Below are 15,939 nucleotides of genomic sequence, written 5' to 3'. Positions count from 1 at the left end.
ATAATTATAAAACAAACTTCTTGGATCTCCCATAATTAAAAAGAATGGCATCATTGTCTTTCAGACTAGGAAAATGAGTCCAAGAAATTTAAAGGCAGAGATTTGCATTAGTGACTAGAAAAGTAATGTGCTCTGGTGTGCTCGAGCTGCATTCACAGAACGCAGGCGCCTGTGCCTTGCCAGAGCCTGTTCTGGTAGCAGGGGAGGGCATGCAGCTGGAACCAGGAGCAGGACCTCACCTCAGGAGCACTCAGCACGTGCTTTTCTTCTTCTTAACAAGTCTACCTCAGTCCCAGTCCTAACCCCAGTTTTATCTTCTCATTTTTGCTAACTTCAGATACTTTTTTTTTGCTTTTAATAATATATCAAAAAGCAAGTTTTTAAATAAAGTGGGGCATACATATACAATTGACTTATTTAGATAAGCATTGATTAAAACTTGTTACAAGGGAATATTTATAGTTACTTCATTAATATTAAGATAAATTTTTTTATAAAGAAACAGTCTCATGAGCAGAATTTTAATCAATAGACAGCTGTATAATTAACACATTCACCTTGAGGAATGAATTCTTTCAAGGTGAATTTTTGATTTGCTGATGGGTCATTGAAGAGGCAAGCAGAGGCTATCAAGGCCCATTCTAACATTAACTTGCTTGTGTCTGGTCTATTGCATATAAGTGACTACTGAAAACTATTTACATGTTAAATAACGTGTGGAGGAGCAGGAATGCAAACTCCATGGTTAGTTTGCTTCTCTGGACAAGGACTTCCTGGATGTTGTTGCCATGTGGGTGGCTTTGAGGTACTAAAAGTAGGAACTCAGAGGCTGTGCTGGGGGTCTCTCCTTTTGTGATAACTTGAGAGCTTTATGATTTTGGTACAGTGCATAATATTTTTTCCCAGAAGGCTAAAGGTTGTCTATTACTTAGACAAATCCATGTAATATATAGGCATCCTTAAGTTGATATTTTGGAAATTTAGTAGAGAACAAAACTTCTTAGTGTGTGTCACATGTGCACTGTCATGTAGCAAAGTGTCATGGACTGATAGCGATGAGCTAGATTCTTATCTACTTTATCAAAAAGATGATAAAATGGATGAATTTAGAGACACTTCAGAGTGTCTGCACCTCTTTTCATCTTTAAAATAAGTGTTTACAATATAACAGATTATTTTTAAAGCTAATGTGCTTATAATATTTTCCCCAACTCTTCCAAGGTCTCTACGGAAGTGACTGTTTTAAAAGAGTTAATGTTCAAATATTAAATAAAAATACCTCTGTAATCCAAAGTTATAATAAAACTATGCACTTCTTCGATCCTGTTACGATTAATATTTTCATTGGCCTCTGAGTGGGCAAAAAATGACTTTCATCCCAAGTTTATTCAGGTGATCATCAGGTGACCTCACATTTCCGTCTGCTCTAGAAAAGCTCTTGGAATGAGCATGGATCTAGGAAGCAAAATCAGTGAGGAGGAGGAGAAGAGAGAGGAAGTAGGAGGGGAAGGAAGAGGAGGCAAAGGAAGAGGAGGCAGAGAAGGGAGAGCTGAGGAGAACACAGGAGGGGGCCACCAGATCTCACACTAGATGACTGGAAGATGGAGGCAGCATCGAGGGAGCAATGCCCAGAAAGCTACGTGAACTTCCCTGTAATCGCTCTCCAGCCCAACAGGCCTTCCCCAGGCTTACTAGTCTTCAATCCTTGCTGAGGTAGCACACAGGGAGAGGCAGATAGTGTGTGCTTCTCTGTAGCTGTCTGTCTCCACAATGTCCACATGGGACCGTTAGGTAGAGCCCCACCTGTCCCACACTAGCCACTGTCCTTGTGATTCAAATTATACTAGAATGAGAAATGGAAGAATGGGAATTACCATGAGAAAACTCAAATACAGATTTTAAACTTCTGTTGTCCATGCTGGTATCTGGATCATACCCTATCTAGACTACCTGTCTCTTTTCCATGTCTGTGCTTAAAATAGTTATAGTGAAGATATCAGCCACAAAATAAAATGCTTTATTTCCTGACTATTAATTAGCAGCATCAAGAGAAATGTAGAAAATGTTTCCACCATGCTACTTCATGGATGCATTAACTGGTAACAAGAGTTCCTTAGATGTGTTTAAAAAGTTTACATTAACAAGTTTAAAATGAATTCCAGGGCTTGGCTGGTAAGCTTCATATCCTAGACTAGATCTAGTCATCCTTCAGAGATAATAAATGGGTAATGGGCAAGAATATAGAAACTTCTGATATACATATTTTGTTCTTACTCATGTTTATCAAGAAATTATTTTACACAAAACTCACACATATGTAATCTGCCTTCTCATTTTCAATAATAATTTTATGCGGTCATCATTTTTCTGAGCAATAGACCCAGCCGTTATGCTTCATACCCATGATCTTAATCTAGTATTCTCCAGCTCAATGTGGTAACCATGAGGTGACTTAAATCAAAATTAATTAAAATGAAATAAAATTAAAAATTCAGTTTCTCACTCTCAGTAGGCACATTTCAGAAGCTTAATGGTCACATATGGCCAGTTGTACTGCAGCAGAGTGTAAATGTGAAATGTTCCCACAATTACAGAAATTTGTGCTGGGCAACCTTCTGATCTTTAGAGATTCTATAAGGAAGAGGGTCGAGTGGATAGCCAAAGGTTTCAGCTTTTCATATTGTTTCACATGTGGAACAAATGGGCATTTCCATATACACTAAAGTATTCCATCAAGTCAAGATGAGGACCAGAAAGTGGAATTTTCCTAGCTCTGGTTTCTAGCCTCTGACTGCATTAAGTAATTTATGGGGTAACAACTCCACAGCTGCCTTTGCTTCTACAAGGCCAGTTCAGCTAATCTTGAACAAGGAGAAGGGGGTTTGATGACTTGGGCAGACATCCCTGTACTTTAACAGAGTGGAAGTGCCAGACTGAATGAGAAGACAGCCTTAAGCATGGCTTGTGGCCAGGGAATACTAGGTATTTCAAAGATCCAGGGCTTTTAGAATTTTTATTGCCTGATTGTACACATTCTCAGGGCAGTTGGAAGTGCCCTTGAAGTCCCCAACTATCTTGAGAAGTATTGAGAAAGGCCTATTACTCCCTAGGGGAATTTTGTCCTTAGACAGTTTGCAGTGATAAAGGTGCTATGGTTTAAGAAAAGACATCTGCTTCATGAAGACCTGTTCTGTGTCCATACACAGATAAATACAGTGTAAGATCTGTTTTTCCCCCTTTAATATCAAAGCCCCATCCTTAGGGATGATATACTAAGCAACTCCCATGCTCCAGATTATGCCACAGTAAATGCATCAGGGAATAAACATGGGCACACTGAGTGTCCACAAGCTTATGTCTCATAATATCAGGGTCTTATTTCCATGTTATAGTCATGCTGTAAAACACCCCAAGGCCCTGAAAGGCAGACATCCACAGGTTCTGGGATGAGACAACTCTCTAAACGAGTGCGGTCATACAACCAGTGCTGGTAAATTGTCTTTTCTTTATCACTGCTTCTTAGCTTACTCAATCAGTCCTATAATCAATGGTAGTTCCAGTAAATTAATTCCCAGCAAAAGACAATTCTTACCCTTATTGAACGTTGGATTTGTAAACATAAAGTAAAAAATTCACCTCCTTATTCTTTTTATTTTTAAAGACATTTATTTTATGTATATGAGTATACTATAGCTACACTGTCACTGTCTTCAGACACATCAAAAGAGGGCATCAATTCTCATTACGGATGGCTGTGAGCCACCATATGGTTGCTGGGAATTGAACTCAGGACCTCTGGAAGAGCAGTCAGTGCTCTTAACTGCTGAGACATCTCTCCAGCCCCTTATTATTTCTTAATAATTTATTTTCAAGGGTTTTTTTTTCTAGCTTCTTGATGCTTTTCAAGTTACATTATTGGATAAGATCAAAATAAATCTATATTACAAATTTTCGTGAATGTAATTTATGTATAAGTAGAAATTATTTAAAACATCCTAACCAATTTACCTGTAAACCATTAGACAATCTGAATTCAGGGTTAGTTAGGCTTCTCCTTACATGGACCAGATCATAGGCAATCAAACACAAACCCATGTGCTGAATAATATGTAAACGGTGCTAATGCTGGCTCGTGCTAAGACTAGCATATCCAGAATAAGTATACTCGCTAGATAGTTTTCTTCACAACCCATCCACTTCACAAAGCAAATCCCCCTTCTTCCTCCTCTCCTCACTTAAACATTTACAACAAAGCTTCATAATCAAGACCCCCACAGTAGTTTGCTGGTAATGCACCTAAGCTCAGATGACTGCTCAAAGTCTAGAAGTGCTTGCTAATGAGAGAAAAGATGATTTTAAAGACACATTAAATAAAATACAGTTCTCTCTGGCTTCCCGAGTAGGAGGGGAGAAAAGTATGTTTAATGCACTTTCCCCAGCTAGTTGGCATGATAAATTCTTAAATCCAACAGTTTCTGGTTATTTTTACTGTTCCTAATTATGGCCAGTTCCCACCTCCAGACAAAGACACTGACTTCTTCAGCTCAAGTGTCAGCTGCTTCTCTTAACTGATGGTGTTTGGCCTGAACCTTTTGTTTTCCTCAAGCTGATGTGATTGATACATGGACTCCTGCACTGGCTTTGCTGTCTTTGGGCGGAGAGGCCCTTTCAGCTGATAAATATCACCAAAAGCGAGTTGTTCATAACAAAAATAATTAAATCGCAGAAGCGGTTAGCGATAGCATCCATTCCTCAAATTAAATGTAAAAGCCTTCTCCCGCTAGAGACTGGCTTGTTTTCACAAGTCACGTCAGCAAGTCTTGGAAAAGAGGCACGGCCACATTAAGATGGAGTCATTAGGCAATACATTTATTTTGAAGCCAATTAACCTTTTGCCATGAAAGTGTCCATGCCGTAATGGCTTCGCTGGCCGAGGGCAGCCTCTAACAGGCGAGGATGACAGCCCTGTCCTGGTGGATGCTGGGATAGAGGGGCCGCCTTCTTGTGTATTCCACTCTGCATCCCAGGGCGGGTACAGCCCTGACCTATCCATTTAGGTAATTAAAGCTTCCATTTGGAAGTGTCCTGCAGGAAGGTGAAATCTGGGGGAGATAAATGGCTGTTGCTCCCTGCGTCCAGCCGCCAGGCCCATCATTTGATGGACTGCTGGAAACAGGCCGGGCTGCCAGGCTCTCATAAAAATAGAGATGAATTGGGCTGCGGACAATTCTCCAAGGCAAAGCAACGCTGTCATTTTCTTCTTTGAGGGCTATAATTTAATTGTTAGTCAAGGTGGACGGCTGACACAGGGGGCCCTAAGAGCTCTCCCACCACCATTTGTTTGCTGAGAAATTACTCTGGTTTATTTACTTAGCAGCCAAGTTTGTTTGGCATTGGGGTGTCACTCCCACAAGCAGCAGCTGGCTGTCACAGCTGTGCCCGGGACTTACCTTCCAGGCAATTTTGTTTCCTTTCGAGTCATGCTCAAGGGCGATTGGGAAGTCTCCTCGCTCATAAAATTTTCGGAAAGCAGTGGGTTTGGTCGGCCTTTCTTTAAATGCCCCTGCAGCTGGAGGACCCCGCACCTTGAAAGGAAACAAAGATACCCTTTAGCTTTGAAAATAGGCTTAAAATAAAATAAAATAAAATAAAATAAAACCTTTGAAATAAAGTCTAAACTTCTTACTCAGGGACAGTAGAAATCTCAGGTTACCATAAACCTATTGGAGGCTACTTTGTCTCAAGCTACTTTAGCAAGCATGACTGTACAGGCCACTTTAATGTCTTTGTGTGAGGAAAAGAAAGATTTTAAGGTACATTCAATAGAGGTCAGAGTGTTAAAATGGTTAATAAATTTTATGTTATAATTTTTAATAACTATAAATTTAACACTCAAATCTGATATATGTTGTTGGACAATGATGTAATCATTTAAAATATTTCCTTTAAATTCTCTCTGAATATCTATCTATGTATCTATGTATCTATCTGTCTGTCTGTCTATGTATATCTGTGTGTGTATAAAATGATGGCCTATGTTACTGTAAGTACTAACAACAGAACTACAGCATAATAGGGTATTATATAAAATGAGTGGTAAATTAGCAAGGTTATCAGGAGGAAAAGTGACTAATCTTAGTCCACCAGGAAACACTATTAGAATAAATTATGTGAGAAACTCTCTCTCCCCAAACTGCATTCTTCATGATAAGAAACGCTTTCTGTAGAATTATTCATGCTGAGTGCTATCTTTTAAATCTTCATTATCTCCATCTCAACTAATCCACTATGTTATAAAATTGAATGATAAATAACCTATTTATAAAACCGCAGCCTACTGAATTGTTACAGTAAGGCAAGCAGAACATGTTCATCCTTCTCTCTTATAAACAGGTAACTACCAGCCATTTCATATACCATTTTATTAGACTCACAATTGTTTTTTTAACAATATGAACAAATCAGCAAATAATCTAGCTTAATTTGATTTGTTATATTAATTTACAATGTTTTTGTTGAAACTTCAATTTTGATGAATATATTAACATGCAGCAATGTCATAAAGTACATATAATATATAGGATGAATCTTTTGTCTCTAGTCTATATATGAAAGTTAGTATTTGTAGCTGTGGGAGTTTAGGATGCAGGGTTGTGGAGCACTGACTTCTGGAAAGTATCTAACTGATGGGAAACCTCTGAGAGAATGGGCATTTCTTCCCCCAAGATATGAAATTCACTCAATTGAAAAACAGCCAGGCACATCCAGCAGCTCTGTCTGCACGGGTATCTGAGCCATGAGCTGGACATGAATGAGACTGCTTTCTATCCCACTGTTACCACTGGGCAGCACAGCTGAGGTCCCTGAGCTGCGATGCTGGACTTTACTACCTCATCTCCTACTAAATTTTGAGAACTGATTGAGGTCTTTTTTTCTTTTTCTTTTAGCCAAGAAATTACTTTTAAAAATTATCATGTATCTAGCACCCTTTTTTTTTTTAACACCATCAGAAAAACAGATAAAATACAACCTAAGAAGAAAAAATTTGGCCAGAGTAAAGGGATCATGAAAGCACATGTATTTACTGAACATGATAGTTCTGTGGCACACCTGAATTGTTAGTGTGAGGATGTGTGTATTGTTATTTTAGAGTCTTTAGATGACTGGGCAGTGTAAGTCCTGGGTTTTTTGTTGTTGTTGTTTTGTTTTTTATTTCTGTTATTTGGCTCTTATTTGAGATAACTGTCGATCCCTATGAACTTGGAGCAAATATTACAGGAACCCTATTTATTCTTTATCCAGTTTCCCTTTAGTGATATGTTGAGAAGCCATAGACTGGGTCGCAATTAAGCTGCTGACACTGATATAGACGATCGTAGGATCCCCATTTCCCTTAGGTGGCCATCCCCTTCGGCACCAGTTCCAGTCTGGATTCTCTCTTTTGACAGCACTTGTCCCTTCCTCCTTTCTAGAAGATGATTATTCCAAGAATCATACAGTATAGAACCATCAGGATTGACTCCCCACCCATACAATTTCTGAGAGTCACATACATCATGTTTTTCAAAATAGTTCAATACTTTGTAATCCTGGAGAGTATTCTACGCCATGGGTATACCACAGTGTGTTAAACATTCACCATTAAATATATCTGGGTTAAATATATCCTCTTGGGTGACAGCATGATTAAAACTGTACATTTTTTTCTAAGTGGTCAGTATCAAGTAACAAGAGAGATTTCCTACATTTTTCCCTCTTTTCTTTCTCCCAAGGTTTTTTAACATTATTTTTATATTGATTAATATGCTTGTATGATTTTCCTTTTGCTATCTTTGATAATGAGGGTTTGAGACTTGGGAAATACAAATTCAATATCCTTAAGTTACACAGATATTTGAATCATGTTTCCTATTGTACAGTGGCTCATATTTCTGAGGGATTTCCCCGTTTCATCTAGACTATGAAAATGATTGTTCAGCATGTTTCTCATCTCTTCAGGATATGTGATGGCATCCATTATTCATCTCTGAGACTTGGAGATTCATGTCTCTCTACCAGTCTTGCTACATGCTTGCTGTGTCTCTGTGGAGACTTTGCCTCGGTGGTAGATTTTGTGCAGTTTTGTTTCTTTTTTGATTAATTTGATTCGCAATTGTCTTTCTGTTCTTTAAATGGAAGTTTAAGTGATTGATTGGAGATTTTCCCTCTTTTTCAATGTATGCATGTACTGCTGTAACATATATATATATATATATATATATATATATATATATATATATATATATATATATATATATATATATATATATATATATATATATATATATACATACATGTATACCTCTCTTCTTGTGAGTTGCTTAGTAATATTTATAGTTACATTTTGATGTATCAGTTTTTAAGTATGTACCACTGTAAAGCTTTTTGTAGTGACTAGTCTGAGGATTATATTATATGTGAATAGCATTTCAATTCTTAGCACTGTTAACTGTTCTTACAAATTGTAGAAATCTGACATCTCTACATGTTCCATTATTAGCTATTCATATTATATTCACCTAGAATTTTTCTCTACATGATTAAGAGCCACATCAGAGACTTTTACAACTCCTTCTTCAATTGCCAAACATAATTCTCATATCTTAGAATTAAACCCAGGCTCTCGGGTATGGCTTACTCCTCCAGACAGCCCCACTTTCTCCCAACTTCAGTGTTTGGGATTTCATTTGCACTTACTTGGTTCTCATCAGCCCTTCCCCCAAGACGTCCCTAAATTCTTTCTTTAATGCTTCCTTTCTGATGTGAGAGCTCTCTTAGACATTGTCTCAGGGAAGAAATGCTGAGAACACATTCTCATACTTTGCAGTCACCTGAGAGTGACCTAGTTTCTCCATTCAGAAACAATATTTCAGCTGGTTACAGCGTTTGCAGCTCACAGCTCTTTCTTTCAGACCTCAAAAGACACAACAGTGCTTCTAGGTCGCCTCCGAGGCTGCTGGGGAGAAGTCATCCTTCAAAATGCTTGACGATTCTCTAGGACGCCCACTGTTCTTTCTTTGTCTTAGTGTTCAGAGCTTTCCCGATCTGCCTTGGTACGCATTCTCTGTTAAAAAGTTTTCAGCGCAGTGAACCCAGAGATTACTGCTTTCTTGCTAAAGGTGGAAGGTTTGACTGCCTTTCAGATCGGACTTCTTTTCTTTCTCCTTTTAGATCCTGAAGATGTGAGACTCTGCATTCTTGTTATTTCAAGTCCTCTCTGTTACTTAAGTTGGATGATTTCTGCGGCTTGATCGTCATGTCTGTAGATTTTCCCTTCTGCCCTTTCTACCCTGCTACTGAACCAATCCAGTCTTACTATGACTTAGAAACACTTGCTGTTCCTTTTCCATCTAAAATCCACTTGATTCTCTTTTACTTGATGAGACTTTCTATTAGCAAACTTAAGTTTCTTAATGCACATAGAACTTTTCTGCTGTTCTCATGCTGATATTTATTGATTGGATTTTTCATTCTTCCTGTGGTGTTGCTGAGTTTGGGTGTGATATGAACTTCTAGCCATTTTATATTATGAAATGCAAAGTTTCCTTTCTTTCCTCCTTATGTATTTCATTCCCTTGTTTAACACCCCCAGCTCCATCCCTTGGATGCTAGTGTGGCCGCTTTTATCATGGAGAGGAGACAGGCTCAAGAAACCCGTAAGAAATTTATAGAATGGAGGAGGTCCCTCCCCAGGATCATACTTATACAAGCTGTAAACAGTTGCCAGGGAAGGCAGCTTTTGTGAGCTGTCATCCATGTGGGGATGGACTTGTCTTTGAATCCCCCATGTTCCTACATGTAACTCCAATGACCTCATTGAGTCACTAACCTAGACGTAGGTAGAACTGCTTGTTTCTTCAGTTGTCAGTGCCCTATGTGCAGTGACATTTGTCTGCATACATGTCTCCAAGAGAAGTCACATTACAGCTAGGCAAGCATTCTACTACTGAGTTGTAGCCCCAACCTGAAAAGGCCACATTTTAAACATTCTATTTACATATCTCCGCAGGGATGTGGGATAGAGTTCAATATTAACAAACTGGGATTAGAAGTATCCATCCTGCTTGGTTCAGAGCAAAGGATTTACTATTTATACTGAGGAAGGGTGTGGGTTCCAGCCCCTGTGAAACCCTCTGAGCTTCCTGATTTGGGAGCTGGCCTCACTCCCGCTGGGCAAGAATGCAATGTCTTCCTCTCTGCTGGCTGTCCTCTTATGGTCCCTTGGTAGAAAAGAGGGCAAGTCTCTTATTCCTAATAAGTGGGATCCAAGTGCGTGTAAGCTCAGCTCAGTGTCTCTGCTGACATCATAGGTTTGGGATCGTCACTGACTCAGAGGAATTGAATGCACAGCACCTCCTTTGAAACCTCACCTATAACCAGTAGGTAGGTATTTGCTATGGGTTTTTCCAAGTTTGTCTGTTTCTGAAGTCAACTGTTTCTGCGGTGGGCCCATCTTCATTGATTTGACCTAAAATTTGATTGCAGTCATCCTTTCCTCTCTGCCTTATATTTCCTTTAAAAATCATTTCCCTTTTGTCTCTGTGATAATTTTGACTCTGAAGTCAAACACTAACTGCTCAAGTATTTGAAGGAACGAGCACATTTCTCTCTAAGGAAGCCTAGAAGGCTTTTTATAAATTGATATAGACAACGTAGAGTTCTTTCTTCCCACAAATTTCCATGTACTCCCTACAGGATGACTCCATGCCTGAAGGACCATGGAAAGTCTGTGCTTGAAGAAGATTTTATAAAGTAACCCACGTTACTATGCATTCACTCAGCAACAGGGGATTGTTTTCCTTCAAGTGTCTCTATATTTTACTACTGTTCATTTCAGTTTTTAAAAACATTTTATCTTTTTATTTCAGTTATGAATCTGCTTCAAGTTAACTCCTGTTATCTCAAAATTGCATTGTGCCGAAACAAAGAGGGCATTAGTAATTAGATCTGCAAGTGTCGTCGTTAGATCCTCTCACTATGTCCTTAGATAATATCTTCTTTGTTTCAAACAGATTATCTGTGTGAGTATGTGCTTTACACGGGAATGTAGCATCTTTTAAAAAATGCTTACATGCATTACATCCCAAATAACTCTCTAAGCTTGTGCATGCCAGGTGAAATATAGAATAACTCTAGAAAGAGAATACAGGCATCATGATCAGAGACCACACAGAAGATGAACGCTTGACTAAGCAACTTTCAAAACACATCAAAATACTGCTAAGGGTTCTTAGGTAAGTTTATATTTGTGAAAGAGGAGCTATTGTAAGTTTTATTTCATGTCTTGAGATTTCTTCTCTGATTTATTATAAATAATATAAGGCAAACAAGGAACCATAAATCAAACTAGCTTTGCAGGAAAATGCAATTAAGATTGCCCGAATGGTGGGGACAATCCGTAAACCAATTAGGAAGAGTGGATGTCACAGCAGAATGCTTTTAATAAAAGCTAATGCACTTGGGAAGCAAGATATTGAATGCAGTTTGAAATGACTTCAGATGACAGAGTACTTTATATGCCTACATTTATTGAATGTTCCGTAATGGATTTAGGACTTAGATCACTGTGTCTGTCACAGGGCCACAAAAGTAATAATAATAAGTAGGAAGGAATTTAAGGCTTTCTCAAACTCTCCATCATAAAATTTTAAATTTTTCCTTTTCATTATTTTTATTCTTAAGCATAAACCAGAGCTATAAAAAGAAAGGACCTTTTATTCCAAATGGAAAGTTGACAGTGGGTAATTCAAATTAGTCCATTTAGCTAACTCACTAAAGCACTGGGATCAGGGGATGGCGGAGATCGTAATTCCCAGTTGCACAAGCTGCAACCCGGAGTTTGTGATACATTACAGCACAGCTGTTGTCCAGCAGGGAGACATCTTGGCAGTGCCCCTGAGTTCCTGCTGAACTATGAGCCTGGTCTGCAGCATGTGCAGCCAGCATCCTGGGTTCTGATTCAGAACTGCTGCGATTCAGCGTCTGGCCAGTTCGCTCAGTGTAATTCATTTTGCTACCAAAAGTTCTGCAATGTCTAAGGTCACCAGATGAACAAATGAAGAAAATGCCAACAGAATTAAGAAGATAAGCAAACTGAATCACGGGAGAACATGGAGAAAGCAAGTAGCTTTCAACATGGCCAAAATGAGCTCTGGTTGCCGAGGCAGTGGTGAGGTGACATCAGTGAAATAGTTCTCACAGTATAAGGTGGTGTGTGTGTGTGTGTGTGTGTGTGTGTGTGTGTGTGCACGTGCACGCACGCATGTGTGTTTATAGAAATATAGAGGTAGATACTCTATATAAAAGTTAGACATTAAAGGCAACAGACAGTGACAGAGAAACCAGCTATTGTAGGAAGATTATTCTGTCAAGGCCTAAAAACAGAAATATAAAATCAAGACATTAGTATCTATACATCATATTGTTTTCAAGAACTGATAAGATGCCCTGTAGTCAGAAGACGGTAGTCAAGGAGTGGAACCTGGAGTGTGGTATGAGAGAAGGCTTCAGTGAGGGTGGCATTATAACACAACATAACATAACACAACATAACATAACATAACATAACATAACATAACATACACTAATACTATTGACACATATTGTCAACAAAACCTTATGAAACTTTTTTACGTATAAAGAACCCAAAGAAGCTAGACTCCTAAGTCACACTGCTCAGTGACCAGCTGAAACAGGCAGCATGCCCTTCCTGTCCAAAGGATATAACCTCAGTCACTGTAGGCAAAAATACAAAGAGTCACCCGACAAGTGTTGGTTTGTGGGATTATGTGGGATTTGAGGATTATGGCTGACTGAGAACTAGAAGCAGACCTAAGGCTTAGGCTTCAGTACTAAAAGGCTGCAAATAATCCATTTGTGTAAATCATAGACATAAGAAAAGACAGCAGAATATTTGGAGGAAAATTTGCTAATCAGTTACAATTCTACTATCAATTAGTAATTTGACACTTTCCCTTAGACAGTTTCCAGAAACATGTATGTAATGGAATTTACCCTAGATTATCACTCTTGAGAGAGTGGCCGTCCTACTTAGTGTAACATGCTATGGTTTTGCTACTGATGTTAAAATTTCAGTTTCCATGGATAAACATATTTCCACCAACTATTAGTAATCATATTTGACTACCCATCCCCTTTCCCATTGTAATTATACTGTTAAGTACTTCTGGCATATGTTTTCTGTATTCTGTATTATTCTCTTAGGCTAAGTTCCTCTATTTGAAATATAAGGTGTAGTATATATAGGATATATACTTTATGATCCTTGATACAGTTATTCACTAACTAAGCAGAAGACTGTCACTCAATTCACAAACGAAGAGGTTTAGGTTCTCATTCTGGTGTAAGTTCAAATACACACAGCTGCACATACATACTTCATTCTTTTCAGCACTGCTACCAATTGCACAAGATCTTCACTTTAAATGATATTAAACACTGGTCTGTTGATCAAACTTGTTTTCTTACTATCTTTGCTTCTCATTTCATTTATTCAGCATCTAAAGGTTTTGAGAGTTTACAGATTTGAGAGTTTATTTGATCTTGCTGCCTCCAGCTTTGCCTGTCTAGGTCATTCCTTTGTGTACTACACAATGAATATTCAAATAGACTAATTAAATTAGATCTCTCATCTGCTTATAGTCCATAAATGATTTCTTATTGACATGTTGCACAGACTCTTGGAAGCGGACTGTGATCTCTGCTGTCAGTACTGTAGCATGAGTCTCAACCAGATAGAGCCAGCCATAGAGCCTTGCTTCCTGTTTCCAGGAGCTCATGGTTCTGGGAGCCTGCAGTTAAATTCTCTCCGTACTCCACCCTGTTCTCTCCTCTTCCCTCTCTCCTGAATAAACAAGCAATCACTATTATCTTAAAAACTACAAACCCCACCCTTTCTAGTAACAATCAAAAGTAAGACCAGATAGATACTTCTTCACCTAGAGGTTAGGAGGTAAACAGCTGGAGCAGCCTACTACACCTGTGACAAGATGATGGGTTCAACCTCTGGAAATCAAAGGCAAGAATTTCATATGGTTCCTGAATTCTGGACAGTAAAGTGGTTTTTATAGGAGAATAGGCTAATCCTCATATGGTAGCAAGAAAAGTGGGAAGGAATATCATTGTTAACATCAGGGAATGAGCGTTTGCTTAGGGTTCAAGGATGCAGAGAAGAAGCTTAAGGAGGACTGAGACATCCATCTGTCATGGTTACTCTAGATGGTCAGCTTGACAAGACTGAGAGTAATTGATAAAACTGGTGAAGGAAACCAGTCTTCCAAAAGTGATCAGATCATGAAGACTGACCTAGTCAATGGTTTATTATCTGAGGCTAAGTTATAATATGACTAGATTGCTGGGAGGTGGTGAAAGTGGGGACACTAAACACAAAGTAGAGGAAGTGGACAACTGGGGTGTGCCTTGGAAGGCACACAGTTGCCCTGGCCCATTTCTAAGTCATCTGCTTCCTGCCTACTGTGAGGTGCACACAGTAGCCCTGACCTGTCTCTAGTCATCTGCTTTCTGCCCACTGTGAGGTAAGCAGCTCTCACACTGTCCTGACTCAATGTGCCAGCCTCAGCTCTGTCCCAGAGCCAAGGAGACTTCTGACACAGCCAACTGAACCAAATCCCATGTTTCAAACTGTTTCTCTTAGGTATTTTCCAAAGAGACAGGAAAGTAAGATGCATAAATAAAGAGACAGTGGTGCTATTATAGAGTGGAAGCCAGACTGCAGCCCACACAGGAATAAAGGGGTATATGAGACTAAAGCAGATGAATTTTATAGGAACTAACCCACTCTTTGGCAGGTCAAAATATGACTTCTTAACCAGGTGTGACTGTTGAAGTAGAGAAAAATTAATAGTTATTAGAATTTGGTCAGGAGGGGGAGTAAAATCGGTGAATAACACTGGAATTAATAAATTACTGAATCCACTTAGAAGCTAGGTGCACTTCAGAATCAAAGGTGCATATGTAACTAATAAATTCGTCTACAATGGCCAAAGCACTTGCGCAGCATTGATTTTTCAGTGTTTAAAAATTCACAAAGTCGGGGCTGGAGAGATGGCTCAGAGGTTAAGAGCACAGACTGCTCTTCCAGAGGTCCTGAGTTCAATTCCCAGCAACCACATGGTGGCTCACAACCATCTATAATGGGATTAGATGTCCTCTTGTAGTGTGTTTGAAAACAGCTACGGTGTACTCACATTAACTTAATAAATCTTAAAAAAAAAATTTACAAAGTCTCCACACTCAGGAGGCTGAACCATGAAGCACTACCACAAATTGAAACCAACCTAGGTTATATAGCACAATGTTATCTCAAAAAATCCATGACTCAAATCTGAACTCTTGGTGAGAGGCTCTTGGTGACACAAATGTAAGTAATCTCAGAAATAGAAGTCCCAGGAAGATGGCTCAGTTGGTAAAGTCCCTGTGTACAGAAGCTTGAGGACCTGAGTTCAGATCCTCATCCACAGCCACAGTGAGAATGGAGACAGATGGATGATCAGGTCAGACCACTCTGTTTAGTTCAATAAGAGAGCTTGTCTCAATAGATACAGTAGAGAGAAAATGGACACACACACACACACACACACACACACACACAGAGAGAGAGAGAGAGAGAGAGAGAGAGAGAGAGAGAGAGATTATTCCTAAAATAGATTTTACATAGACTCATAAGTCATAAGGCTTGATATTATTGGAAACAAAAAAGATGAGCCAAACATACTATTCCCACTATAGCTATGGCTTTCGATAATAAATAGGACATATCCAGAACATGTAATAGAAATAAGAACGAGGCAAGTAACACCAGGTCACACTCCACATACTAAGGAAGCAACCCCTTATATCAAGGGACATCGTCCTTTCAAC

The 15,939-nt window shown here is 39.0% G+C and overlaps 1 protein-coding gene across 2 annotated transcripts in view; it reads right to left on the bottom strand.

Moving 5' to 3' along the window:
* Window positions 1-15,939, bottom strand: part of Pacrg (parkin coregulated) — a 419,131-nt gene that overhangs the window by 349,540 nt on the left and 53,652 nt on the right. For both annotated transcript variants that reach the window (XM_021221476.1, XM_029533070.1), the window contains exon 2: window positions 5,451-5,585. In XM_021221476.1, the coding sequence (XP_021077135.1) occupies window positions 5,451-5,585 (135 nt within the window). The remainder of the gene's footprint in view (window positions 1-5,450; window positions 5,586-15,939) is intronic.

The sequence above is a fragment of the Mus pahari genome, chromosome 21 (assembly GCF_900095145.1).
Source record: "Mus pahari chromosome 21, PAHARI_EIJ_v1.1, whole genome shotgun sequence".
Classification (NCBI taxonomy): domain Eukaryota; kingdom Metazoa; phylum Chordata; class Mammalia; order Rodentia; family Muridae; genus Mus; species Mus pahari.
This window is presented reverse-complemented; position numbering and strand designations above follow the sequence as displayed.